This window comes from Puma concolor, chromosome C2 (assembly GCF_028749965.1).
Source record: "Puma concolor isolate L17-30 chromosome C2, mPumCon1.1.hap2, whole genome shotgun sequence".
NCBI classification, from domain to species: domain Eukaryota; kingdom Metazoa; phylum Chordata; class Mammalia; order Carnivora; family Felidae; genus Puma; species Puma concolor.
Window position 1 is genome coordinate 34,242,513 of NC_141675.1, and position 23,991 is coordinate 34,266,503.

General features: G+C 47.1%; 1 protein-coding gene across 4 annotated transcripts in view; it reads left to right on the top strand.

The window, feature by feature from the left end:
• The first annotated feature begins 1,816 nt into the window (after window positions 1-1,816).
• Window positions 1,817-23,991, top strand: part of ESYT3 (extended synaptotagmin 3) — a 57,426-nt gene continuing 35,251 nt past the window's right edge. For 3 of the 4 annotated variants that reach the window (XM_025913781.2, XM_086674375.1, XM_086674376.1), the window contains exon 1: window positions 1,817-2,346. In XM_025913781.2, the coding sequence (XP_025769566.1) occupies window positions 2,029-2,346 (318 nt within the window). In that variant the 5' untranslated portion in view covers window positions 1,817-2,028. Of the gene's footprint in view, window positions 2,347-23,239; window positions 23,388-23,991 lie in introns of those variants that run through there. The other variant, XM_086674377.1, reaches the window with a different exon arrangement.

Consider the following 23,991-nt stretch of genomic DNA (forward strand, 5'->3'; position numbering starts at 1 on the left):
ATCCAGCTCACAAATCAGCAACCTTCCTTTTTCTGGTGATCCTCCTCTGAACACCCTACTCCCACATCCCCTCTGCAAACACACTAACCCAGAAGAGGGACCTGGAAGTAGGATCCGGTGTGTGTCAAGAGGGGAGGGGATGATGGATACAGGTGGGGCCTCTCTCCGAGGCCTTGGACTTGGGACAGGATAAGGGTCAAGCAGTCTCTCTGGAAAGTTCTGTGAGCGTGGAAGCTGTGGAAAAGGTGCTATGTTCTCCACTTCAGCTGGAGGCAGAGGAGGCAGGTTAGTAGGAATAGCAGCAGGGATTCAGAGCTGAGTCAACAGTCAGCTTCTTGGTGCATCCATCCTGACGGCGGGTTGGATTCCTGACTCAGGTTCACAGAGCACTTCCTATATCCTCATCATATATTCACCGTTCTTTAGCTTAAGCTGACTTGGGTCAGCCAATAACAGAAGTGTTTTGAGAAAGAGTTCTGTGGTCAAATAATTTTGGAAACTGAGTTAAATAAAATTTAACAGCTTTTTATCTGCAGGAATTCTCAGAGCCTTTAATAGGATTGTGTACACCCAAAAAAGGAACTCTCCAAAACAAAACAAAACCCCAAAAACCGTTAAGTAAACCATATTTCCTATACTGATTTCCCAGGCTATCCTGGGAAATAGCGGAACAATGTTAAGCTGGGAGGCTTTCAGCTTCCATTTTGACTGAGTCCTGGAAGGCCAGGAAGAATGGCCTGGAAGAATGATAGAGGAGAGCCCAACAGGAACCAAAGGAACACTGTTATTGAAAACACTCATTGCAGCAAAGAATTTTATCCAGGAGAGGATAGGGACAGAGGGAAAGAGTATAGTTATCTTCTGGCTGTTGTCCATTGGGTCCAGCCATTCAATGAAACTACTGAAAGCTCGGAATCATTCCAGTGCATTTGTCACCTCCAAAATCACATTCCAGTAATGGATGTGATCACTCATGAGAACTGTCTAAAATGTATGCCATTCACAAGATAATTTACTGTCTGAAGGCGGAGACTGAGACTCCCCTGCTCGTATAATTCAAAAAGGACTAGATAGAAACCATGGGCTTCACAACTGACCTCCAGTCACCCCAGGGCTTGCCCTTCATCTCCCTTGTGAACACCCACCACTTGCTGTGCTGGGCAGCCCAGACCCTAGCAGGACAGCCTGGACACTGGAAACTCCCAGTCTGGTGATGGGGGGGGGGGGGGGGGCGGTGAATTAAGATCCAAACTGACACACACACAGTGGGGAATGCAGGGCACAGGGCATTGTGGGGGACAAGAGGCCCCTAGGGCTTGGCTAGCTTGGGTTGGGGGCCAGGTCTAAGCTTTAGGGATGCCAGAGGAGCGGGCAGCGATGCTGGGCTCTAGGGGCCAGATGGAGGGCTGAGTCAGACCTACTGTGGGGTGGAGAGGCCCGGCGAGCCGGTCCGTGGAGAGCCTCGAACGCCCAGCTAACAGCCCATATACTAGACTGCATATTATAAACGGGTGTAGGAAACAGGTTTTATGTGATGTTTACCCATGACAAGCCATTTGTCCACATGCCTCGGTGAGTCATAAACCGCCTGGGGCAGCACCTAGACCAACCAGGGCTCTACCCGGGCGTTGCAACTGCGCCCTTAGCTGACGCCTGCGCGGGACCTCGGAGTCGGAGGGTGCCCACGCCCGCTGGTTGCTCTTCAGAACCCCGCAGGAGCCCCGCCCACGGTATGACCCCGCCCCCTTCCCTGGGCCCGCCTCTGGGGGCGGAGACGTCGCGAGCCAGGGCTCTGGTTGGGAGTTGAGCGCGGTGGAGCCGCGTATCTCCACATCCCGCGCTCCAGGTGGCGGCAGCGAAGCCCGAGAACTGAGCGCCCAGACCTCACCAGCGAGTCCGAGTCCCGCAGGGCAGGTGCGGCGCGGCGGCCGGGTCCTCGCGCTTGGAGGACCGATGTGCCCTGGTGTCAGGACGCGTGGACCTGAGCTCGGGTGAAGCTCTGGGAAAGGGTAACACGGTGGCGACGAGATGCAAGCGGAGGAGCCCGGCGCCCCCAGCGCCCAGGGAAGCCAGAGCGCACCCAGCCCCGAGCCGCGCCTGTCCAGCCAGCTGCTGCCTGAGCTGTACACCTTTGTGGCGCGAGTGCTGTTCTACCTGGCGCCGGTCTACCTTGCCGGCTACCTGGGGCTCAGCATAACCTGGCTGCTGCTCGGCGCTTTGCTGTGGATGTGGTGGCGCAGGAACCGTCGCGGGAAGCTCGGGCGTCTTGCTGCCGCATTCGAATTCCTAGACAACGAACGCCAGTTCATTAGCCGCGAACTGCGGGGCCAGCACCTGCCGGCCTGGGTGAGCAGGGTCGAGGGGGGCGGAGGTGGGGTGGATGACTTTGGAGGTTCGGAAGGAACCTACTGTCACCGGGGGAGCTGGGGGCGGTGCTCCACGATCCGAATACCTAGTGCCCCACCAAGCAGGGCGCACAGACCCCTCGCCGCGACGTCCCTCAGCCTCATACCCGCCTCTTGGTCTGGCAGCTCGGGGAGTGGGGAAGTTAGGTTTCATTTAAGGGCCAGAGCCTGGGAGAAAATTTACGGGCGGGCCACACCCAGGGGGAAAAAAAAAGGGCGTCTGGGACTTTGCAAGGTTACTCGGGAGGGAAGCAAAAGGCATTTATTTCTTCCACTCACCTGTTGATTCAAAGAAAGAATGCAAGGCGCAAAACGGATCCGCCAATGCAGCAATGACAGAAACTTCAGCCTAGTTGCCTCCGCAGAGGTCCGGACGGAGGGGGCGGGCTAGAGATGGGATTGAAGGGTGGGCTGGGAGGCTGGATCACGAGCTTCTCTCCCTGCCTCCGCCTGGTGGGATGCTCAGACCCGCCCGGACACACACACATATTCACACTCCAACTACACACCCCCCTCCTGGTGTGGAAGGGCCTGTATTAGGGTTTCTAAAACGCTTCTGGTCCTGAGAATCACCTGGCCCACTTAACAAAAACAAGTTCAGAGCCCCACCTGGCAACTCCCAGGTGGGATTGAGGCACCTGGGTGAATCTTGGGATCCGGTGAGTCTGGGAAATACTGGAAGAAGGGTGTTTGGTCCAAGGCTTGGTCTGTGGCAAACCTACCCCTCTGGGTGCTTCTCTGATTCTTCCAGACACGCTCAGGCCCACAGTGGGAGATGTCCAGAGGCCCCCAGGCCCCTCTTTTCCTCTGGCCTGAGGCCCGTATTCTAAAATTCAGTCAGGCCATGACAGTATCCTCCAAAGTGCTTGTGAGAAGAACCAATTAGATCTGTTTTATGTTTATCTTTAAAACGAGAGAAATTAAGCCTGACTATATTCGTTTGCTAGGGTTGCTATAACAAAATACCACAAACACACAAACACAAACCCAGTCACACAAACAATGGAAACTGGTCAAGACCAAATTGTCAGCAGGGTTTGCCTTTTCTGAGGCTTCTCTTTGGCTTGTAGATGGCTGTCTCCGTCATGTCTTTGTATGGTCTTCCCTCTGTATATATTTGTGTACAAATTTTCTCTTCGTTTTAAGCTTATTTTGAGAGAGACAGCGTGCATGTGCAAGCTAGCAGGGGAGGGGCAGAGAGAGAGGGAGAGAAAGAATCTTAAGTGCGTTCCAAGCTGTCAACACAGAGCCTGATGGGGGCTCTAATTCACGAACCGTGAGATCATGACCTGAGCCGAAATCCAGAGTTTCAAGAGTCAGACACTTACCCGACTGAGCCACACAGGTGCCCCCAAATTTCCTCTTCCTTTAAGGTCACCAGTCACATTGGGTTAGGGTCCACCCTAATGGGACCTAATTTTAACTTAATCACCTATTTAAGGGCCCTCTTTCCAAAAACAGTCACATTCCAGGGTCCTGGTTAGGACTTCAACATATGAGTTTGGGGAATATGGTTCAGTTCATAACACTGATATTTAATATATGGATTGACCGTACAGTTTTGTAAATTGGTTTACATATATTGAGGGTGAGGGGGCCCAAACCTTCCGCTAAGGGTGCACAATAATCACAATGACAACTTTTCTTTTTTTTTTTTTCAATATATGAAATTTATTGTCAAATTGGTTTCCATACAACACCCAGTGCTCATCCCAAAAGGTGCCCTCCTCAATGCCCATCACCCACCCTCCCCCCCACCCCCCATCAACCCTCAGTTTGTTCTCAGTTTTTAACAGTCTCTTATGCTTTGGCTCCCTTCCACTCTAACCTCTTTTTTTTTTTTCCTTCCCCTCCCCATGGGTTTCTGTTTCTCAAGATCCACATAAGAGTGAAACCATATGGTATCTGTCTTTCTCTGTATGTCTTATTTCACTTAGCATCACACTCTCCAGTTCCATCCACGTTGCTACAAAAGGCCATATTTCATTCTTTCTCATTGCCACATAGTATTCCATTGTGTATATAAACCACAATTTCTTTTTTTTTTAATTTTTTTTTCAACATTTATTTATTTTTGGGACAGAGAGAGACAGAGCATGAACGGGGGAGGGGCAGAGAGAGAGGGAGACACAGAACTGGAAACAGGCTCCAGGCTCCGAGCCATCAGCCCAGAGCCCGACGCGGGGCTCGAACTCACGGACCGCAAGATCGTGACCTGGCTGAAGTCGGACGCTTAACCGACTGCGCCACCCAGGCGCCCCAAACCACAATTTCTTTATCCATTCATCAGTTGATGGACATTTAGGCTCCTTCCATAATTTGGCTATTGTTGAGAGTGCTGCTGTAAACATTGGGGTGCAAGTGCCCCTATGCATCAGTACTCCTGTATCCCTTGGGTAAATTCCTAGCAGTGCTATTGCTGGGTCATAGGGTAGGTCTATTTTTAATTTTCTGAGGAACCTCCACACTGCTTTCCAGAGCGGCTGCACCAATTTGCATTCCCACCAACAGTGCAAGAGGGTTCCCGTTTCTCCACATCCTCTCCAGCATCTATAGTCTCCTGATTTGTACAATGACAACTTTTCTATGGTAGCAGCCATGGGAACAGTATTTGCAGCCTGTCTCCCAAACTTGATTATCCTGATTGTTCTTTGGGGGCTTGTGATCCTGAAAGATGTGGACCCAGAAAGCAGGCCTGAGCCTATCCATGCTCCTTGCTTATTGTCGAGGGAGTCCTGGATGCCTGCCAGACTTTTGTTGTGACCCCATGGTGGCATCAGTCCATGAGGGGGGGCTTGTGAGTCCTCACCAAGAGACGGCCCTCTCTTTCTGCCCCTTCTTGTATTAGGGAGGCCTCTAGACACTTAGTTGTTTGCAAAAGGTAATGTTTCCAAAATTGAGGCAAGAATCAGATCCTGTGGGGGCATTGACATGCCCCAACCACCATCACCTGTCTCCCCCTCCCCGCACACGAACACCAGGAGCAACATGAAACTAGCCAACAGGGAGCTCAGCCTGATGGGTGAGACAACACAGGAAGCTACCTCATCTCATAAACCATACCCCAGGACTGACCCGGCTGGGTCTAGGGACACACAGAGGAAGGTGATGGTGTCTCTCCTTCCAAGAGGACAGTCTGGGGCAGAAAGTGGATGCATGTAGGTAATTGCCATAGAGGTCTCAGGGAAGCCAGAGATAGTCTGAACAGGGTCCAGTCAAGGGTTGAAAGCATGGAGCGAAGGATATCTGGCTTTGTTTCCATATCTAAATGTCCCCAGACCACAGCCTGTTGTTGCCTTGGCAGAGTCCTGGGAGGAGTCTGGCCTCAGCTTGCAGTCTTCAGACTCTCCTGGCTGGCGTGGCTGGCCAGTTTGGTGAGCCAGGACGTGGATTACATTTTGGACTGAGGCAGTGGTGCTGCAAAGGGGATTCCAGGCTGGGGGAGGCTCTCAAGCACAGCATGGAGGCACAGAATGGCCAGTATATGAGGGAGCACCATATGGTTTGGATTGGTTCGGCTGGAGTGTGTGGTAAGGGTTGATGGACAGGGGCCAAACTGAGGTGGGCTTGGTGGAAGTTGGGCCTGATTCTGAAGGCCACAAGGAGCCTCTGGAAGGCTTTGGAAAGATGCTGTAAAAAGCAGCATGGGGGGGGCGGGGAGTGAAGCTGGAGAAGAGAGACAAGATGAGAAATTGATTTAAGCCAAGATGGTGGTACTGAGGACTGAGGAGGAGTACAATAGATGTGTAAGAGTGGGACTCTGGGTGCTTGGTGGCCTCTAGATTAGTGTGAGGGAGGGATCCAGGAATCTTCCAAGGCGTTTTCTAATCTGGGGAGCTGGGCATCTAGAATGAGAAGCAGGTCTGGGGAGGTTGGTCGTCTGCGTGAACACCTGTGTAGAGCACGCAACTAGATTCAGGTGTGGGCTTTTCGCCCTGCCTCCTCGGGAAGGTTGCCAAACCGGGAGATGATGTGGAAAACCTGGAAGCTACTTGGTTGCATACTCTCTCCCTGTTGTGAGGAATGCAAACTGTTGATGAAGACAGAGACATGGCTCTGGGTACGGTGGGGGCAGCATGACCCTTGCCCACGATTTCACAGCACCAGTGTCTTTATACATGGACCTTTCAGTGTGCCATCCTCCCTGTTTTGAGAACTGACTTCTTGCACAGAAGTGGGGTCAACGGTTTATGACCTCCTTTGATATCAAGAAATATTTTTACAAATTAACACATGGCAAACCAATAGTTGGGGGGAGTTGAAGAAAAGTTTGAGGGTCTTGAAGGGAGGGTGTGGGGAATCCAGCCCACAGGCTGCTTGGGAAAGAGCACCTTGTTCTAATTTGCACCAAGCCCCTGTGAGCGGGTAGAGGAGGCCCAGGCCAGGCTGAGCTGGAGCCAGTCTCCCGTGCCGGACCACCGTGGGCATTTTTAGTTCTTAATGGAGCAATGTTTCCTGCCTGTGAGACTCCTCAACACACTGCTCCAAGCTGCTGCCCCCAGGGCATCATAAGAAAGGATCTTAGAGATTCCTTTCCCTGCCTGAGCCTCAGTGTCCCTACCTATGAAAGGAGGTTGTTTCTGGTCAAGCTTCATTCACACAGCCCTGCCCTCTCTCTGGGTCCCTTCCAGGGAAGAGAGAGCTGGAATAAAGGATTCTTCTGCTTTGAGAGGGGTCACCAGTGAAGAAGCCGTGGGTCCTTTTGGCTTGTGAACGTGGCCTGGCCACTCGGAAAGAGCAGGCCGAGCTGCCCCCACTTCTCATCCTCTGAACAGAGGAATGGCTGCCCCTCACTGTTCATGTGCGAATGTTTTTTTATATATCTTGCACACAGTTTTTAGATATATTTTTCAAGGAACGAGGAGCCTCTTCCATTAGCCCATCTTGCCAGGGCTGGGGACTGTGGACCGAGTAGTGACAAAAGTGGAGTCCTTGCCGCTGCAGAGCTGGTGAAACCCCCGGTGGCTGCAGAGGGCAAAGCAAGCAAGGGGAACGGGTAGCACATGGCAGTGAGACTCCATCCCGGGCCCCTGGCTCTTTCTGGGACCTGCTCCTGTAGGTCCTTAAGTTCCAGCGACCGTGCTCCAGAAGCCATCTCCCTTCTGGTCTTCATGCTCTGGGCTCCTCAAGATCCTTTGCAGGGTCCCTTCGATGCCCCGCTCCTCGAGGCCTGGGCCCCTGGTTGAAGCTTGGCCGGCTGCCCTCCTGACCTTGTGCACCAGATTTCTCCTTCGAGGCCCCGTGCCCTTTCAGGATATTCATCAAGCCCTTGACCTGTGCTCAGTAACCTGATAAACCTGACTGGTTTATCAGAGGTGTGTTTTGCCCTATCACAACTGTTCTCTGTGTGGCGTGCTGAGGGAACCTCAGTGAGAGCCTTGCCTGGCTCCAGGTTTGGGGGATGAAGGCCTGAGACTGAGTAGAGCGGGGGAAGAACTACCAGAAAGCCTGGCATTTTGTCTGTCTGGGTCTCCGGTCTAGCCGGACTTGCTCTCCGGCCAGCTGATAGCAATCAGTTGGCAGCTTTGTTAGAGACAATTAACCCTCAGTATCTGCTGGGATGGGGGTGGGGGCTGAGGTGATGTGGTGGCTGGTAGGGACCTGGAGTCTGATGCTCATTCACCAGGGGAACTCGAGAAGGTCCCCTGTCTTCCCTGGGTCCCTGGTTCCCCTCTGAAAATGATGAGACTCCAGGAGATGCCCTCTGGAGTCTTTTCTGCTGTAGGAGTCTGTCATCATGAATCAGTCCCAAGTTGGCTTTTCTGTAGTGCCACCCACCCAACCACAGGACCGGGTTCCGCAGTCTTTCTTGCCTACCCATCATCTAACTGGGTGCGCCCTGGGGACATCAGGTGAGGCAAGCACCAGGGAAAACTGTTCACACAAAGCTGTGAGCATTCCAGGGCTCCCGGCAGTGTCCCCAGGATACTGCCCTCCAGGCCTTCCTGTGCATCATTCAGGTTGAAGACCAGGGTTGAGTGCTTTGCTTTCCTGGGGCTGAGTTTGACATTCCTTCTATGGGTGGAACAGCAGTCTTCCAGAGCCCAGGTGCTCTTGGTCTGTCCCATTCTGATACTTTTGTTAATTAGAGGAAGTAAATGCAATGACAGCTCTGAGCTGGGCTGGCCACTCAATTGAGCTCAATTCTTGGAGCCAGTGCTGTGGGATCTGCTTGGAGTTAGGGGACTTACTTGTGGGGTCCCTGCAGTCCCGTGAGGTCATGCATATGGCTTGGAGTCAGGCTTGTCCTCAGGAAGGAAGAGGCACAGCATGATTTAGTCATCCCCCTGAGTCTCTGCCTCACATCTTAGTGATGCTTTATGAACTTAGCATGTCTCGGGCCATGGCTGGGCAATTAGAGAGACAGAACATGGGCGTCTGCCCTCCAGGCCCAGCACAGGGATCTTAGGCATCCATGTGTTCATTCCTATACTCAGTCAGGAATCATCTATCGAGGGCTTGCAATGTGTCAGGCATGGTGCTGCAAGCTGACTAATGATATGAGTGACACCTGGTCCCCGCCCTCAAGGAACCCCTGGTCTAGATGGTGATTCAGACCCGCTAGAACAGCCTTTCCTGATACAGTGTGATCAGTCCTATGAGGTGGCCGTGCAAGGCTCTGAGAAAGCCTGGGGGAGGGGATCTAACCCAGGCTGGAAGTGGCCCACGAAGCAACACTTGGGTGATGCTGGCTGGGGAAAGGGATGGGGACTGTGGGTAGGTATGGTCACTTGAGCTCGTAATCTCGTTCTGGGGTGAGAAGATTCTGGGACAGCAACTTGTGATACCCTAACTCACACGAGGCTGCCCGTTGCTTTATGTAGAAGGGGCTGAATTTTTCTGCGACAGAAGTGTCCACAGCAGTCTTGTCTCCCAGCTAAGTACCTGAGGACCTTAGTAATGGGAAGGTCACGTGGTAGACAAGGATCAGGGCCAAGCAGGGGACAGCCATTGCCCTGCTCCTCTGTCGTGGCCTCCTGTCCAGCGGGCAGGAAGTGTGAAGAGCTGCTCACCAGCTTCCATGGGTCTCCTGGCCCTGGCCTGACAGCAGGCTGAGCTAGCACTTGAGTGGGAATGTTCCCAATGACACTGGGGGGCCGCTGGAGGGTGTGGGCTGCAGCCTGAAGGTCACAACCCAGCCACACAGAGGAGACTCGGCCTCGCCTTCCCTTCCTCCTTCCTGACCCTCCTACCCCTCCCTTCAGTTATTTCCTGGGAGAGTTCCAGGGGTTTTTCATCTCAGGAAACCTAGAGCTTGTAGCCCCAAAGTGTTCACATGTGCCTGAGGAAAGTGATTTCCTTCTTCCTCCTTCTTCACTGCAAATAATGAAGAGTTAAAAGGTGTTTTCTGTCCCAGTGGGGACTATTAAAGGGGAAGGGAAAAGCCCCATTCTCTTTACCCTGCCTTTCAAGCCAAGGGTATGAGAGGTGACCCACTCAGGCCACACCGGGAGTCAGGGCCCAGCTCCTGCAAGCCCTCTCTCTCTAGGAGCTCAGGGTGGCCGCTCCTGCCCGTGAAACCCCATCGCAGGGTGCCAGGACCTCCAGACACGCAGAGGAAAGAGCCAGGAAAATACAGGATGTTTCAAGACCCCAGAATCACCCACTCCATTCCTTTGCCCATGTCATGTTTACTTTCTTAAGTAACTGGTTATAAAAAGTGATTAAAAATCTTTTTTTTCTGGTTGTCAAGTGGAAGTATTCCCATCGTAGAATATTTGGAAATGGCCTAAAAGAATTAGAACCAACAGTCCCTCCACCCAGAGATAACATTATTCTATGTGTGTGTACTTCTTTTGTATAGAAAGTATACAAACATGGTTTCTTAAAAAACTTGCACCCTTTTTTTTCTTTTTTTTTTCTTAACATTCTATAACATTCTTCAGAAACATGCTTAAGGATTATGATACCCTTAATGTGAATATACCCTACACTGCTTAAAAGATTGCTCTAGCATTGATTATCTCAGTTATTTCAGGTTTGTCCTACTCATGTGGCTAGCAGAGGTGGGGGTGTTTCCTGTGTCTGTCTGGAATTTCTCCCTCTGACCTGCCAGGGGCTCCCTTGTCCTTTCCTTCAAGTCCAAGCTCAGGCTCCCCACTCTCAGACACTGCTCCTCAGGCCCCTGCAGCACCCGGAACCTGTGTCACCCCACTTCCTTTCTGGACTTGCACCTACCTATTTTTGCATCTGACTTTTCTTCCAGACTGAATGCTCTTCTGAGGCAAGGTGTGTTTCCTGCTCCGGTCTGTACCTGCAGTTCCTCAGTTGGTCCCTAGTACATAGTGGGCTCTCGGTAAAAATCTGTTCCTCACATGCTGCGTGAATCTTAGTCTCAAGTTTCGCAAGTTCCTTACTATAGATTCCTACATGTTAAACTGATAGGTCAAGGCTTGGGAACAACTTAAAGATTCTCATTCCCACTTCACTGTGGCCTTAACAGCATCGATACTACATTTTTTACTCTCTTTTTTTTGGTAAGTTTATGTATTGATGATGAGAGAGAGTTCATGTACCAGTAAGGGAGGGGCAGAAAGAGGGAGGGAGAAAATCCTAAGCAGGCTCCACACTGTCAGCGCAGAGCCCATTGCAGGGCTAGAACTCACAAACGGTGAGATCATGACCTGAGCTGAAGTCGGGCATTTGACTGAGCCACCCAGGCGCTCCTCCATTTTTTGGTCTTTTAAGGTGTATGTCATTTTATTACGCATTGCAGATAATTGCATTTTTTTCTTTTTTTTTTTACAAATTGAAGGTTTGTGGCAACCCTGCATCGAGCAAGTCTATCAGTGCATTTACCCAACAGCACTTGCTGACTTTGTGTCTCTGTGTCACAGTTTGGTAATCCTTGCAGTGTTTCACACTTTTGCACCATTGTTATATTTGGTGATCTGTGATTAGTGATTGTGACTTCCTGAAAGCTCAGATGATGGTTAGCATTTTTTAGCAATAAAATATTTTTAATTTTTTTTAACGTTTATTTATTTATTTTTTTTTTTGAGACAGAGACAGAGCATGAATGGGGGAGGGTCAGAGAGAGAGGGAGACACAGAATCCGAAGCAGGCTCCAGGCTCTGAGCAGTCAGCACAGAGCCCGACGCAGGGCTCGAACTCACAGACCGCGAGATCATGACTTGAGCCAAAGTCGGGCGCTTAACCGACTGAGCCACCCAGGCGCCCCATAAAATATTTTTAAATTAATGTATGCACTTTTTTTTAAAACATGCTATTGCACACTTACTGGACTACAGTATAGTGTAAACATAGCTTTCGTATAGGAAACGAAAAAATTCATTTGACTCATTTTATGGTAATATTCACTTCATTGCAGTGGCCTAGAACTAAACCTGCAGTATCTCTGAGGCATTGCCTATGCTAGTTTGATAAGCAAGAGGATATGTTTGTTAACCTTTGGGCACTACCAAACCTAACTGTGTGACTGAACTGTCTGGAGACTTAGCATTACACTCAGGCCTCCTTGAAAGAAAGACTCTCTAGAGCCCAGGTAGTCCCTCCATGCTCCAAGCCCTTACTCCTCAGCAAATGGTGACAGGTTCTTGGCACCCGTATTCTCATGGCTGGTGAGTGCCTTTGGAGTTTTATCTGTTCAGCATCCCCCCCTTCTACTGGGTCCAGCTGGCTTGGGCCAGTCTGCAGGCTGGGTGTGTTGTTAAATAGCCTATGGATTTTAGAGCAGCACTAAATGGAACTTCAAGTTGGCAAAATGTTTTTTCCTTTAAAGCACTTTTAGCGGGGTAATTTTAAGCAGAAGAGTGGGCAGATTTAAAAGCAATTTTTAAGGCTAAATGTTTACCTCCCAAGAACAGAGAAAACGGGGCGAAGGCTGTTCTTCACCAGAAAACAAGTGAATGAAATGAGGGACCAGTTTCTGGTAGAGGAGGAACCACTGAATAGGCACCACAGAGAAGGGATCTATCTCGAAAGACAGGAGCGTGTGTCTCAGGTCTTTGAGATACAAAGAGACACAGGAACATACTCTATCTCTGTATGTCTGTCTGTGTGTCTGCACATGGTTGCTCCCATGGGAAAAGCTACCATCCCTGTGACAGGGAGTGAGCCGGGTTCACCTGGTGACACGCAGGCCTTTTAAGTGAAGCCCTCCAATCTCCCTGCCTCCTGAGAGGGTCTGGTGGCCCAAAGCTGCCGTCCAGGCCTCCTAGTCCATCTGTGGGCCCTGCCTAGGCTCCACGCTGCTGGATCCAGCCATCACTCTGGCTCCGTTTCCTCACTGCTGTGGAATCATTTTTCCTCAAGGGTTTAAGAAGTAAAGCATGACCACCTAGAGATGAAGCATTGATGTGTGGCGCCATTGTGGTGGCCTCTGCTAGCCTGGAATTCTGACTTGAGTTTGCTTTACAGTCTATCTCTTCTCTGAGCTCTCATTACTGCCACTGTCTTAAAAAATGCTGTCATTAAAATATGAGTCCACTGCCTGGGAAGCTTTGGCCCAAGCACACTAACAGCAGCAAGATGTAAGTTAGCACAGGGAGGCTCTCGGTGGGGGCCAAGGCCCCATCTACTTAAGTTTCTCTCAGGGGCAAAAGCAGGCATCTAAGGTCTTGGTGACTTGACCACGGGCTTGGGCAACTTTAAGAGTTTTCAGGCCTTCTTTGGGTAAGTGCTCACACCTGTAATATAGCAGTCAGGATAGTGTCCATGTTCTAGGGGGATGAACCTTGCTACAGCTCTTTTTTTTTTTTTTTTGTTCATTTATTTTAGAGAGAGAGCACGTGAGTGGGGAGGGGACAGAGAGGGAGACACAGAATCCAAGCAGGCTCCAGGTTCCAAGCTGTCAGTACGGAGCCCAATATGGGGCTCAAACCCACTAACTGTGAGATTATGACCTGAGCCGAAGTCGGACGCTTAACTGACTGAGCCACCCAGACGCCCCACCTTGCTAGAGCTCTTAATTTGTCTCCATATAGAGTAGATTTGCGTTCATTGTCTCCTGATTGTAGACCTGGGCAGCATAGGCATCACAGCCTCACTTCCTTCAATGGGGAGAAACCTGAGGCTGCAGAAAGAGGGTCAGGACCAGACCCTGGTTCCTCAGGGCCCCTGGTGGCACGTCCTACCTCTGCTGCTTGGCTATAGAAAGCAGCTACTGGGTGGAAGTGGCTCACCTTTTTAGGGGCCAGAGCAGTGCCCAAAGCCAGGCAGACTCATCATACTGTGTTTTCATCTGCTAGCCCTTGCCTTCCCTTGCTCCTCGTGGCACAAAAGATACTCCCTTTGTAAAAGAATTGAGGTCCATAGGCTGCCGGTAAGAATTTGATGACAAAGTGACAGCTGTGACTTTGGAGCCCTCGTCAGGAGCCTCGGGGCGGAGGAGTCACCTTCTCCCAGGGTCTGAGCGGGTCCCCTAGCCTAGGGAGGCCTGTCCACTCATTCTTCAACACGCCCTAGCACTGTGATCAGAATGACCTGGGAGCTTGTTAAAGATACAAGCTGTCGGGTCCCTGCCCCAAGTTTTCAGTTCCCAGAATCGAAATCTCTGAGGGACCTCACTAAGAATCCACGTCTTAACGAGGTCTCCTGGTGGTGGTTTTGTAAGGAAAAGTTTAAGACCGCTGCCCACACCCGCCTGAGTCTAGCCCTTTGCATTGCCAGGAGGCGTGGATGTCTCCCTGCTCTCTGGTCTCAGAGACTCCCAGCCTTGTGAGGTATTGGAACCAAAGTTCCAGTGACTTTAGGACTCAGTCTGAGAGTGGGCCACCAGTCGTCTTTTTCAGCTTTCCCTTCCTTTACCTCCCGAGGGAAAGACATGCACAGAGGCTCTGATTGGGTCCCTTTGCCCCGCCTTATTGTGGAGCGCCCTCATTGGACAGCTTCACACAGGCGCCTCACAGGCATTGGGCCCAGCCTATCTAGGGGCGCATCCCTCAGCCAATCAGCAGAGGCCGGGGAAACAACACTCAACTGTGGTCCTCCTTCAGCCTCAGGCGCTTTCGCTGTGTTGTCTCTCTTCTCAGTGTTTCCCAAAGTGCAGAGCCGCAGGCACCTGGGGAGCCTGTAGAGAATTTGCTGGGCTTTGGGTCAGACAGAACTGGACGCATAGCCCAGGTGACATTGTTCTTGGCATGTACCTGAGGACAAAGACGTCAGTGTCTGCACCTCCAGGGTCTATACAACTGCCAACAACAGTAACAGTTTCTGGAGCATTTACTCTGAGCCAGGGAGGGTACCGAGCACTTACTTACACGCAATGTCTCATTTACTCAGGAGCTCTGTGAAATTGGTAGCATGGTACCCATCCTGCGGATGAGAAAACCAAGGCTTACAGAGGTGAAATTTTAAATGCACAAAGACTACTTTGACCCTAAGAAATGCACTTCAAATGCTGACACTTCAGGTGGAGAAGGCAGGGAGAAAAAAGGCTTGAAGGCTGGGCTCAAATTACATGCGGGTGAAATCTGAGTTCTGGTCACCTGGGTGATCTTGGCAGGTACCAACTAGTCTCTGAGCCTCTCCTCATCTGTAAAATGAGGATAATTGTAGCTTTGCTGTACACCTTATGGAGTATTAGGAGGATGAAATGAAAGTGTCTGTGGAATGTCCTTTGTAAGCTATAAAGCATGGCCTGCTAATGAAGACTCCTGTCCCATGAGGGCAACCCTCTGCTAAATTAGACCTTCTATAAAAGAGGAAAAGATAATACTATGTAAGGTTTTCTTAAGAGGAGTGAGAGGGGTGGGGTGGACAGGCAGGGACTTTGCGGTGAGACCGACCTGGGTCTGTGATTCCGCTCTGGCACTCTGCAGCTGGTGCCTGTAAGTAACCTTTTTGAGCCTTAGTTTCCTTATCTGTAAAATGGAGCTAAAAAGGGACTAAGGTGAGTTTTAAATGACATGAGATCACATGAACTCAAAAAGTTAGAAAATAAGGTGGAAAAAAGATACAACTGGGCAACTTTGAAACAAAAGTAAGCTAGAGTGGCAATTTTCATATCAGATAAAGTAGAATGTAACTCAGATATATCCTAAAGACAAGGATGTTCTGTCATTATAAAAGGAATAGTAATTTTAAAAGATAACAGTCATGGACATATATATGCTGCATAATATAAACTTGAAATAAAAAACCCAACAACTGACAGAACTGCACAGGGAAGAAGATAAAGCAACAGTTGGACTTGGAAACTCTAATACATTCCTCTCTGAAAATGAGAAGTAGGCAAGGAGGAAACAAGGATAAAGAATTGTTGAAGGGCATGATATATATATTTTTTTTTACAAAGGACATGATTAATAACTTGATCATACATGGAACAGCCATAACAATTAATCATGCACTAAGCCACAAAGGAATTATCAATATATTCCAGTGGACTGCCATCCTACAGACTGTGCAGGCCATAAAGAAATGGAATCAGAAAGCAATAAGCAGTGTTAGAAACCTCACATGCCTAAATATTTAAAAATAGTACTTATTGTAAAAAATTATTGTTTAAAACGTAGTCATCATGGAAACGACAAAAAAAAAATGGGAGGTAAATAATGAAAACGCTATGCCAAAAATCATAGGGAATTTAAACTTTGAATTTATCACAAACCAAAAACTGAAAATAAATTCAACACCAAGAACGTAAGAGAGCAACAGGTTTAGATCAAAGAAATAGGTAAGGAAATAAAAAACATAACGATGAAAGTGAACAAAAATTTTAATATAATGGTAAAGGGGAAAGAAAACTATTAACAACAACTAAAGCTAGTTCTCTGAGAAGATCAATACAATGGGCAAAACCTTTGTCAAGCTAGACCTATTTTTTTTTTTTATATGAAATTTATTGTCAAATTGGTTTCCATACAACACCCAGTGCTCATCCCAAAAGGTGCCCTCCTCAGTACCCATCACCCACCCTCTCCTCCCTCCCACCCCCCATCAACCCTTAGTTTGTTCTCAGTTCTCAACAGTCTCTTATGCTTTGGCTCTCTCCCACTCTAACCTCTTTTTTTTTTTTTTTTTGTTCCCCTCCCCCATGGGTTTCTCTTAAGTTTCTCAGGATCCACATAAGAGTGAAACCATATGGTATCTGTCTTTCTCTGTATGGCTTATTTCACTTAGCATCACACTCTCCAGTTCCATCCACGTTGCTACAAAAGGCCATATTTCATTTTTTCTCATTGCCACGTAGTACTCCATTGTGTATATAAACCACAATTTCTTTATCCATTCATCAGTTGATGGACATTTAGGCTCTTTCCATAATTTGGCTATTGTTGAGAGTGCTGCTATGAACATTGGGGTACAAGTGCCCCTATGCATCAGTACTCCTGTGTCCCTTGGATAAATTCCTAGCAGTGCTATTGCTGGGTCATAGGGTAGGTCTATTTTTAATTTTCTGAGGAACCTCCACACTGCTTTCCAGAGCGGCTGCACCAATTTGCATTCCCACCAACAGTGCAAGAGGGTTCCCGTTTCTCCACATCCTCTCCAGCATCTATAGTCTCCTGATTTGTTCATTTTGGCCACTCTGACTGGCGTGAGGTGATATCTGAGTGTGGTTTTGATTTGTATTTCCCTGATAAGGAGCGACGCTGAACATCTTTTCATGTGCCTGTTGGCCATCCGGATGTCTTCTTTAGAGAAGTGTCTATTCATGTTTTCTGCCCATTTCTTCACTGGGTTATTTGCTTTTCGGGTGTGGAGTTTGGTGAGCTCTTTATAGATTTTGGATACTAGCCCTTTGTCCGATATGTCATTTGCAAATATCTTTTCCCATTCCGTTGGTTGCCTTTTAGTTTTGTTGGTTGTTTCCTTTGCTGTACAGAAGCTTTTTATCTTCATAAGGTCCCAGCAATTCACTTTTGCTTTTAATTCCCTTGCCTTTGGGGATGTGTCGAGTAAGAGATTGCTATGGCTGAGGTCAGAGAGGTCTTTTCCTGCTTTCTCCTCTAAGGTTTTGATGGTTTCCTGTCTCACATTCAGGTCCTTTATCCATTTGGAGTTTATTTTTGTGAATGGTGTGAGAAAGTGGTCTAGTTTCAACCTTCTGCATGTTGCTGTCCAGTTCTCCCAGCACCATTTGTTAAAGAGACTGTCTTTTTTCCATTGGATGTTCTTTCCTGCTTTGTCAAAGATGAGTTGGCCATACGTTTGTGGGTCTAGTTCTGGGGTTTCTATTCTATTCCATTGGTCTATGTGTCTGTTTTTCTGCCAATACCATGCTGTCTTGATGATGACAGCTTTGTAGTAGAGGCTAAAGTCTGGGATTGTGATGCCTCCTGCTTTGGTCTTCTTCTTCAAAATTACTTTGGCTATTCGGGGCCTTTTGTGGTTCCATATGAATTTTAGGATTGCTTGTTCTAGTTTCGAGAAGAATGCTGGTGCAATTTTGATTGGGATTGCATTGAATGTGTAGATAGCTTTGGGTAGTATTGACATTTTGATAATATTTATTCTTCCAATCCATGAGCAGGGAATGTCTTTCCATTTCTTTAAATCTTCTTCAATTACCTTCATAAGCTTTCTATAGTTTTCAGCATACAGATCCTTTACATCTTTGGTTAGATTTATTCCTAGGTATTTTATGCTTCTTGGTGCAATTGTGAATGGGACAGTTTCTTTATTTGTCTTTCTGTTGCTTCATTGTTAGTGTATAAGAATGCGACTGATTTCTGTACATTGATTTTGTATCCTGCAACTTTGCTGAATTCATGTATCAGTTCTAGCAGACTTTTGGTGGAGTCTATCGGATTTTCCATGTATAATATCATGTCATCTGCAAAGAGCGAAAGCTTGACTTCATCTTTGCCAATTTTGACGCCTTTGATTTCCTTTTGTTGTCTGATTGCTGTTGCTAGAACTTCCAGCACGATGTTAAATAACAGCGGTGAGAGTGGGCATCCCTGTCGTGTTCCTGATCTCAGGGAAAAAGCTCTCAGTTTTTCCCCGTTGAGGATGATGTTAGCTGTGGGCTTTTCATAAATGGCTTTTATGATCTTTAAGTATGTTCCTTCTATCCCGACTTTCTCAAGAGTTTTTATTAAGAAAGGGTGCTGGATTTTGTCGAAGGCCTTTTCTGCATCGATTGACAGGATCATATGGTTTTTCTCCTTTTTTTTGTTAATGTGATGTATCACGTTGATTGATTTGCGAATGTTGAACCAGCCCTGCATCCCAGGAATGAATCCCACTTGATCATGGTGAATAATTCTTTTTATATGCCGTTGAATTCGATTTGCTAGTATCTTATTGAGAATTTTTGCATCCATTTTCATCAGGGATATTGGCCTGTAGTTCTCTTTTTTTACTGGGTCTCTGTCTGGTTTAGGAATCAAAGTAATACTGGCTTCATAGAATGAGTCTGGAAGTTTTCCTTCCCTTTCTATTTCTTGGAATAGCTTGAGAAGGATAGGTATTATCTCTGCTTTAAACGTCTGGTAGAACTCCCCTGGGAAGCCATCTGGTCCTGGACTCTTATTTGTTGGGAGATTTTTGATAACCGATTCAATTTCTTCGCTGGTGATGGGTCTGTTCAAGCTTTCTATTTCCTCCTGATTGAGTTTTGGAAGAGTGTGGGTGTTCAGGAATTTGTCCATTTCTTCCAGGTTGTCCAATTTGTTGGCATATAATTTTTCATAGTATTCCCTGATAATTGTTTGTATCTCTGAGGGATTGGTTGTAATAATTCCATTTTCATTCATGATTTTATTTATTTGGGTCATCTCCCTTTTCTTTTTGAGAAGCCTGGCTAGAGGTTTGTCAATTTTGTTTATTTTTTCAAAAAACCAACTCTTGGTTTCGTTGATCTGCTCTACAGTTTTTTTAGATTCTATATTGTTTATTTCTGCTCTGATCTTTATTATTTCTCTTCTTCTGCTGGGTTTAGGCTGCCTTTGCTGTTCTGCTTCTATTTCCTTTAGGTGTGCTGTTAGATTTTGTATTTGGGATTTTTCTTGTTTCTTGAGATAGGCCTGGATTGCAATGTATTTTCCTCTCAGGACTGCCTTCGCTGCATCCCAAAGCGTTTGGATTGTTGTATTTTCATTTTCGTTTGTTTCCATATATTTTTTAATTTCTTCTCTAATTGCCTGGTTGACCCACTCATTCGTTAGTAGGGTGTTCTTTAACCTCCATGCTTTTGGAGGTTTTCCAGACTTTTTTCTGTGGTTGATTTCAAGCTTCATAGCATTGTGGTCTGAAAGTATGCATGGTATGATTTCAATTCTTGTAAACTTATGAAGGGCTGTTTTGTGACCCAGTATATGATCTATCTTGGAGAATGTTCCATGTGCACTCGAGAAGAAAGTATATTCTGTTGCTTTGGGATGCAGAGTTCTAAATATATCTGTCAAGTCCATCTGATCCAATGTCTCATTCAGGGCCCTTGTTTCTTTATTGACCGTGTGTCTAGTTGATCTATCCATTTCTGTAAGTGGGGTGTTAAAGTCCCCTGCAATTACCACATTCTTATCAATAAGGTTGCTTATGTTTATGAGTAATTGTTTTATATATTTGGGCGCTCCGGTATTCGGTGCATAGACATTTATAATTGTTAGCTCTTCCTGATGGATAGACCCTGTCACTATTATATAATGTCCTTCTTCATCTCTTGTTACAGCCTTTAATTTAAAGTCTAGTTTGTCTGATATAAGGATGGCTACTCCAGCTTTCTTTTGGCTTCCAGTAGCATGATAAATAGATCTCCATCCCCTCACTCTCAATCTAAAGGTGTCCTCAGGTCTAAAATGAGTCTCTTGTAGACAGCAAATAGATGGGTCTTGTTTTTTTATCCATTCTGATACCCTAAGTCTTTTGGTTGGTGCATTTAATCCATTTACATTCAGTGTTATTATAGAAAGATATGGGTTTAGAGTCATTGTGATGTCTGTATGTTTTATGCTTGTAGTGATGTCTCTGGTACTTTGTCTCACAGGGTCCCCCTTAGGATCTCTTGTAGGGCCGGTTTAGTGGTGACAAATTCCTTCAGTTTTTGTTTGTTTGGGAAGACCTTTATCTCTCCTTCGATTCTAAATGACAGACTTGCTGGATAAAGGATTCTCGGCTGCATATTTTTTCTGTCTAGCACACTGAAAATCTCGTGCCAATTCTTTCTGGCCTGCCAAGTTTCAAAAGAGAGATCAGTCACGAGTCTTATAGGTCTCCCTTTATATGTGAGGGCACGTTTACCCCTTGCTGCTTTCAGAATTTTCTCTTTATCCTTGTATTTTGCCAGTTTCACTATGATATGTCGTGCAGAAGATCGATTCAAGTTACGTCTGAAGGGAGTTCTCTGTGCCTCTTGGATTTCAATGCCTTTTTCCTTCCCCAGTTCAGGGAAGTTCTCAGCTATTATTTCTTCAAGTACCCCTTCAGCACCTTTCCCTCTCTCTTCCTCCTCTGGGATACCAATAATGCGTAGATTATTTCTTTTTAGTGTATCACTTAGTTCTCTAATTTTCCCCTCGTACTCCTGGATTTTTTTATCTCTCTTTTTCTCAGCTTCCTCTTTTTCCATAACTTCTAGTTCACCTATTCTCTCCTCTGCCTCTTCAATCCGAGCTGTGGTGGTTTCCATTTTGTTATGCATTTCGTTTAAAGCGTTTTTCAGCTCCTCGTGACTGTTCCTTAGCCCCTTGATCTCTGTAGCAAGAGATTCTCTGCTGTCCGCTATACTGTTTTCAAGCCCAGCGATTAATTTTATGACTATTATTCTAAATTCACTTTCTGTTATATTATTTAAATCCTTTTTGATCAGCTCATTAGCTGTTGTTATTTCCTGGAGATTCTTCTGAGGGGAATTCTTCCGCTTGGTCATTTTGGATAGTCCCTGGCGTGGTGAGGACCTGCAGGGCACTTCCCCTGTGCTGTGGTGTATAACTGGAGTTCGTGGGCGGAGCCGCAGTCAGACCTGATGTCTGCCCCCAGCCCACCGCTGTGTCCACAGTCAGACTGGTGCGTGCCTTCTCTTCCCCTCTCCTATGAGCGGGATTCACTGTGGGGTGGGGTGGCCTGTCTGGGCTACTTGCAGACTGCCAGGCTTGTGATGCTGGGGATCTGGCGTCTTAGCTGGGGTGGGTAGGCAAGGTGCACAGGGGCAGGAGGGGCAGGCTTAGCTTGCTTCTCCTTAGGTGATCCTCTTCAGGAGGGGCCCTGTGGCAGCAGGAGGGAGTCAGATCCGCTGCCGGAGGTTTGGCTCCGCAGAAGCGCAGAGTTGGGTGTTTGCGCGCGGAGCGAGCAAGTTCCCTGGCAGGAACTGGTTCTCTTTGGGATTTTGGCTGGGGGATGGGCGGGGGAGATGGCGCTGGCGAGCGCCTTTGTTCCCCACCAAACTGAGCTCTGTCGTCCGGGGGCTCAGCAGCTCTCCTTCCCTTTGTCCTCCAGCCTTCCCGCTTTCTGAGCAGAGCTGTTAACTTATGACCTCCCAGACGCTAAGTCGTGCTTGCTGTTGGAACACAGTCCGTCAGGCCCCTCCGCTTTTTGCAAGCCAGACTCGGGGGCTCTGCTTGGCCGGCGAGCCGCCCCTCCGCCCCGGCTCCCTCCCGCCAGTCCGTGGAGCGCGCACCGCCTCGCCGCCCTTCCTACCCTCTTCCGTGGGCCTCTCGTCTGCGCTTGGCTCCGGCGACTCCGTTCTGCTAATCCTCTGGTGGTTTTCTGGGTTATTTAGGCAGGTGTAGGTGGAATCTAAGTGATCAGCAGGACGCGCGGTGAGCCCAGCGTCCTCCTACGCCGCCATCTTCCCTCCTAGACCTATTAAAAAATAGAAAAAGATGAAAATAAAATAGGGGATAAATGCAGAAATAACTATAGATAAAGCAGATTAAAAGTAATAAATTATTATAAGCCTGGGTGGCTTAGTCCGTTGAGCTTCGGTCTTCAGCTCAGATCATGATTTCACATTTCCTGAGTTCGAGCCCTGCATCAGGCTCCCTTCTGTCAGCGCAGAGCCCATTTAGAATCCTTTGTCCCCCCTCTCTCTCTGCACTTCCTCCACTCGCACTCCTCTCTTTCAAAAATAAATAAACATTTTAAAAATAATGAAATATTATAAGCAAATATATATCAATACCTTTGAAAGCCTAGATAAACTATATTTCTAGAAAAATATAAATGCCGAAATTGCCACAATAAGAGATAAGTAGACCTTGAATACACCATTAACCACTAAAAAGAGGAATGGTAACTTCCTACCCCAAAAAGCCTCAGGCCAAGATGGCTTTATAGCTAAGATGCATTAAACTTCATTGACCACATAATTCCTTTTTTTGTTTTTGTTTATTTTTGAGAGAGAGAGAGACAGAGCATGAGCGGGGGAGGGGAAGACAGAGAAGGAGACACAGAATCTGAAGCAGGCTGAGCTGTCAGCACAGAGCCTGACGCGGGGCTCAAACTCACAGACCAGGAGAACATGACCTGAGCTGAAATTGGACGCTTAACCGACTGAGCCACCCAGGCACCCGTTTTTTTTTTTTTTTCTTTTTTCTTTTAAATGAGATAATTCCTATTATTTACAGGTTGTTTCAGAAAATAGGAAGATATGGAAAAGCTGTCCCACTAGTTTTATAATTTATTGTAAGATCTTTGTACCAAAACTGGGTGTGAATTGCACAAGAACGAAAATTGTAGGTATCACTTTGAATCCTAAGTGTATAAACCTAAATGAGATATCAGGCTACCTAAATGTATTACTTCAAATGGGGCATTTCCTGAGTACTAGAAATGGTTTTGTTTTATAAAGAAACATCAGTTAAGTTCACCACATTAATGGACAAAGAGGAAAAAATTACATGATTGTCTCAATATCTATTGTGTTGAATATAGTTCGATACCCATTTATAATGAAAGTCCTTGCAAGTTAAGTTATTGAGAAGAGCTTCCTCAACCTGATAGGGGCTGTCCTCTAAAACTCTACAGCAAAAATCACACTTCATGGAAAAACTTCCATTTGAGGCCAGGAACAAGGTAGAGTTGTTCGAAATCACTGCTACTGGGCGTGACCAAAAGACAAACTAAGAGAAGGTAAGAAAAAAATTGTTACTGGAGATTATTAATGTGTATAAATAATCTGTGCGAATTCATGAACAGTTAGAACTAGCAACAAATTTCAACAAAGTTGCCCAGAAAATGAAATACCATTTTTAATAACTGCAAAACCCACGAAGTAATCTAACAAAAATATATGGGATTTTTATAGGAAAAGGTTTATGATCTCAAATGTGAGTGCAACCTAATGTGATTCATAAAGGGAAATATTCTGCTCATGGCTACAAAACTTAATATTGTAAAGCTGTCATTTCTCCTACAAATTTATAAGTTCTGGAATATAACCATCAAAATCCAGGAGGATTTTTTTGGAGGGAAGATTGACAAGATTCCAAAATTCATATGGAAGTATAAATAACTCCTATTAGCTAAATCAGTTTGAAAAAGAAAAGCTAACAGAGGGAATCACCCAACCCCGGTCATGTTGCAAAGCTAGAGTGATTAGCACAGTGTGAGACTGGCAAGGAACAGGCAATCAGACCACAGAGTTCAATGCCAAGTTCAGAAACACACCAGAGTACACAGCAGAAGCTGACATATGAGGGAAGTCACTTCACAAGTCAGGAGGAAAGATGGACTT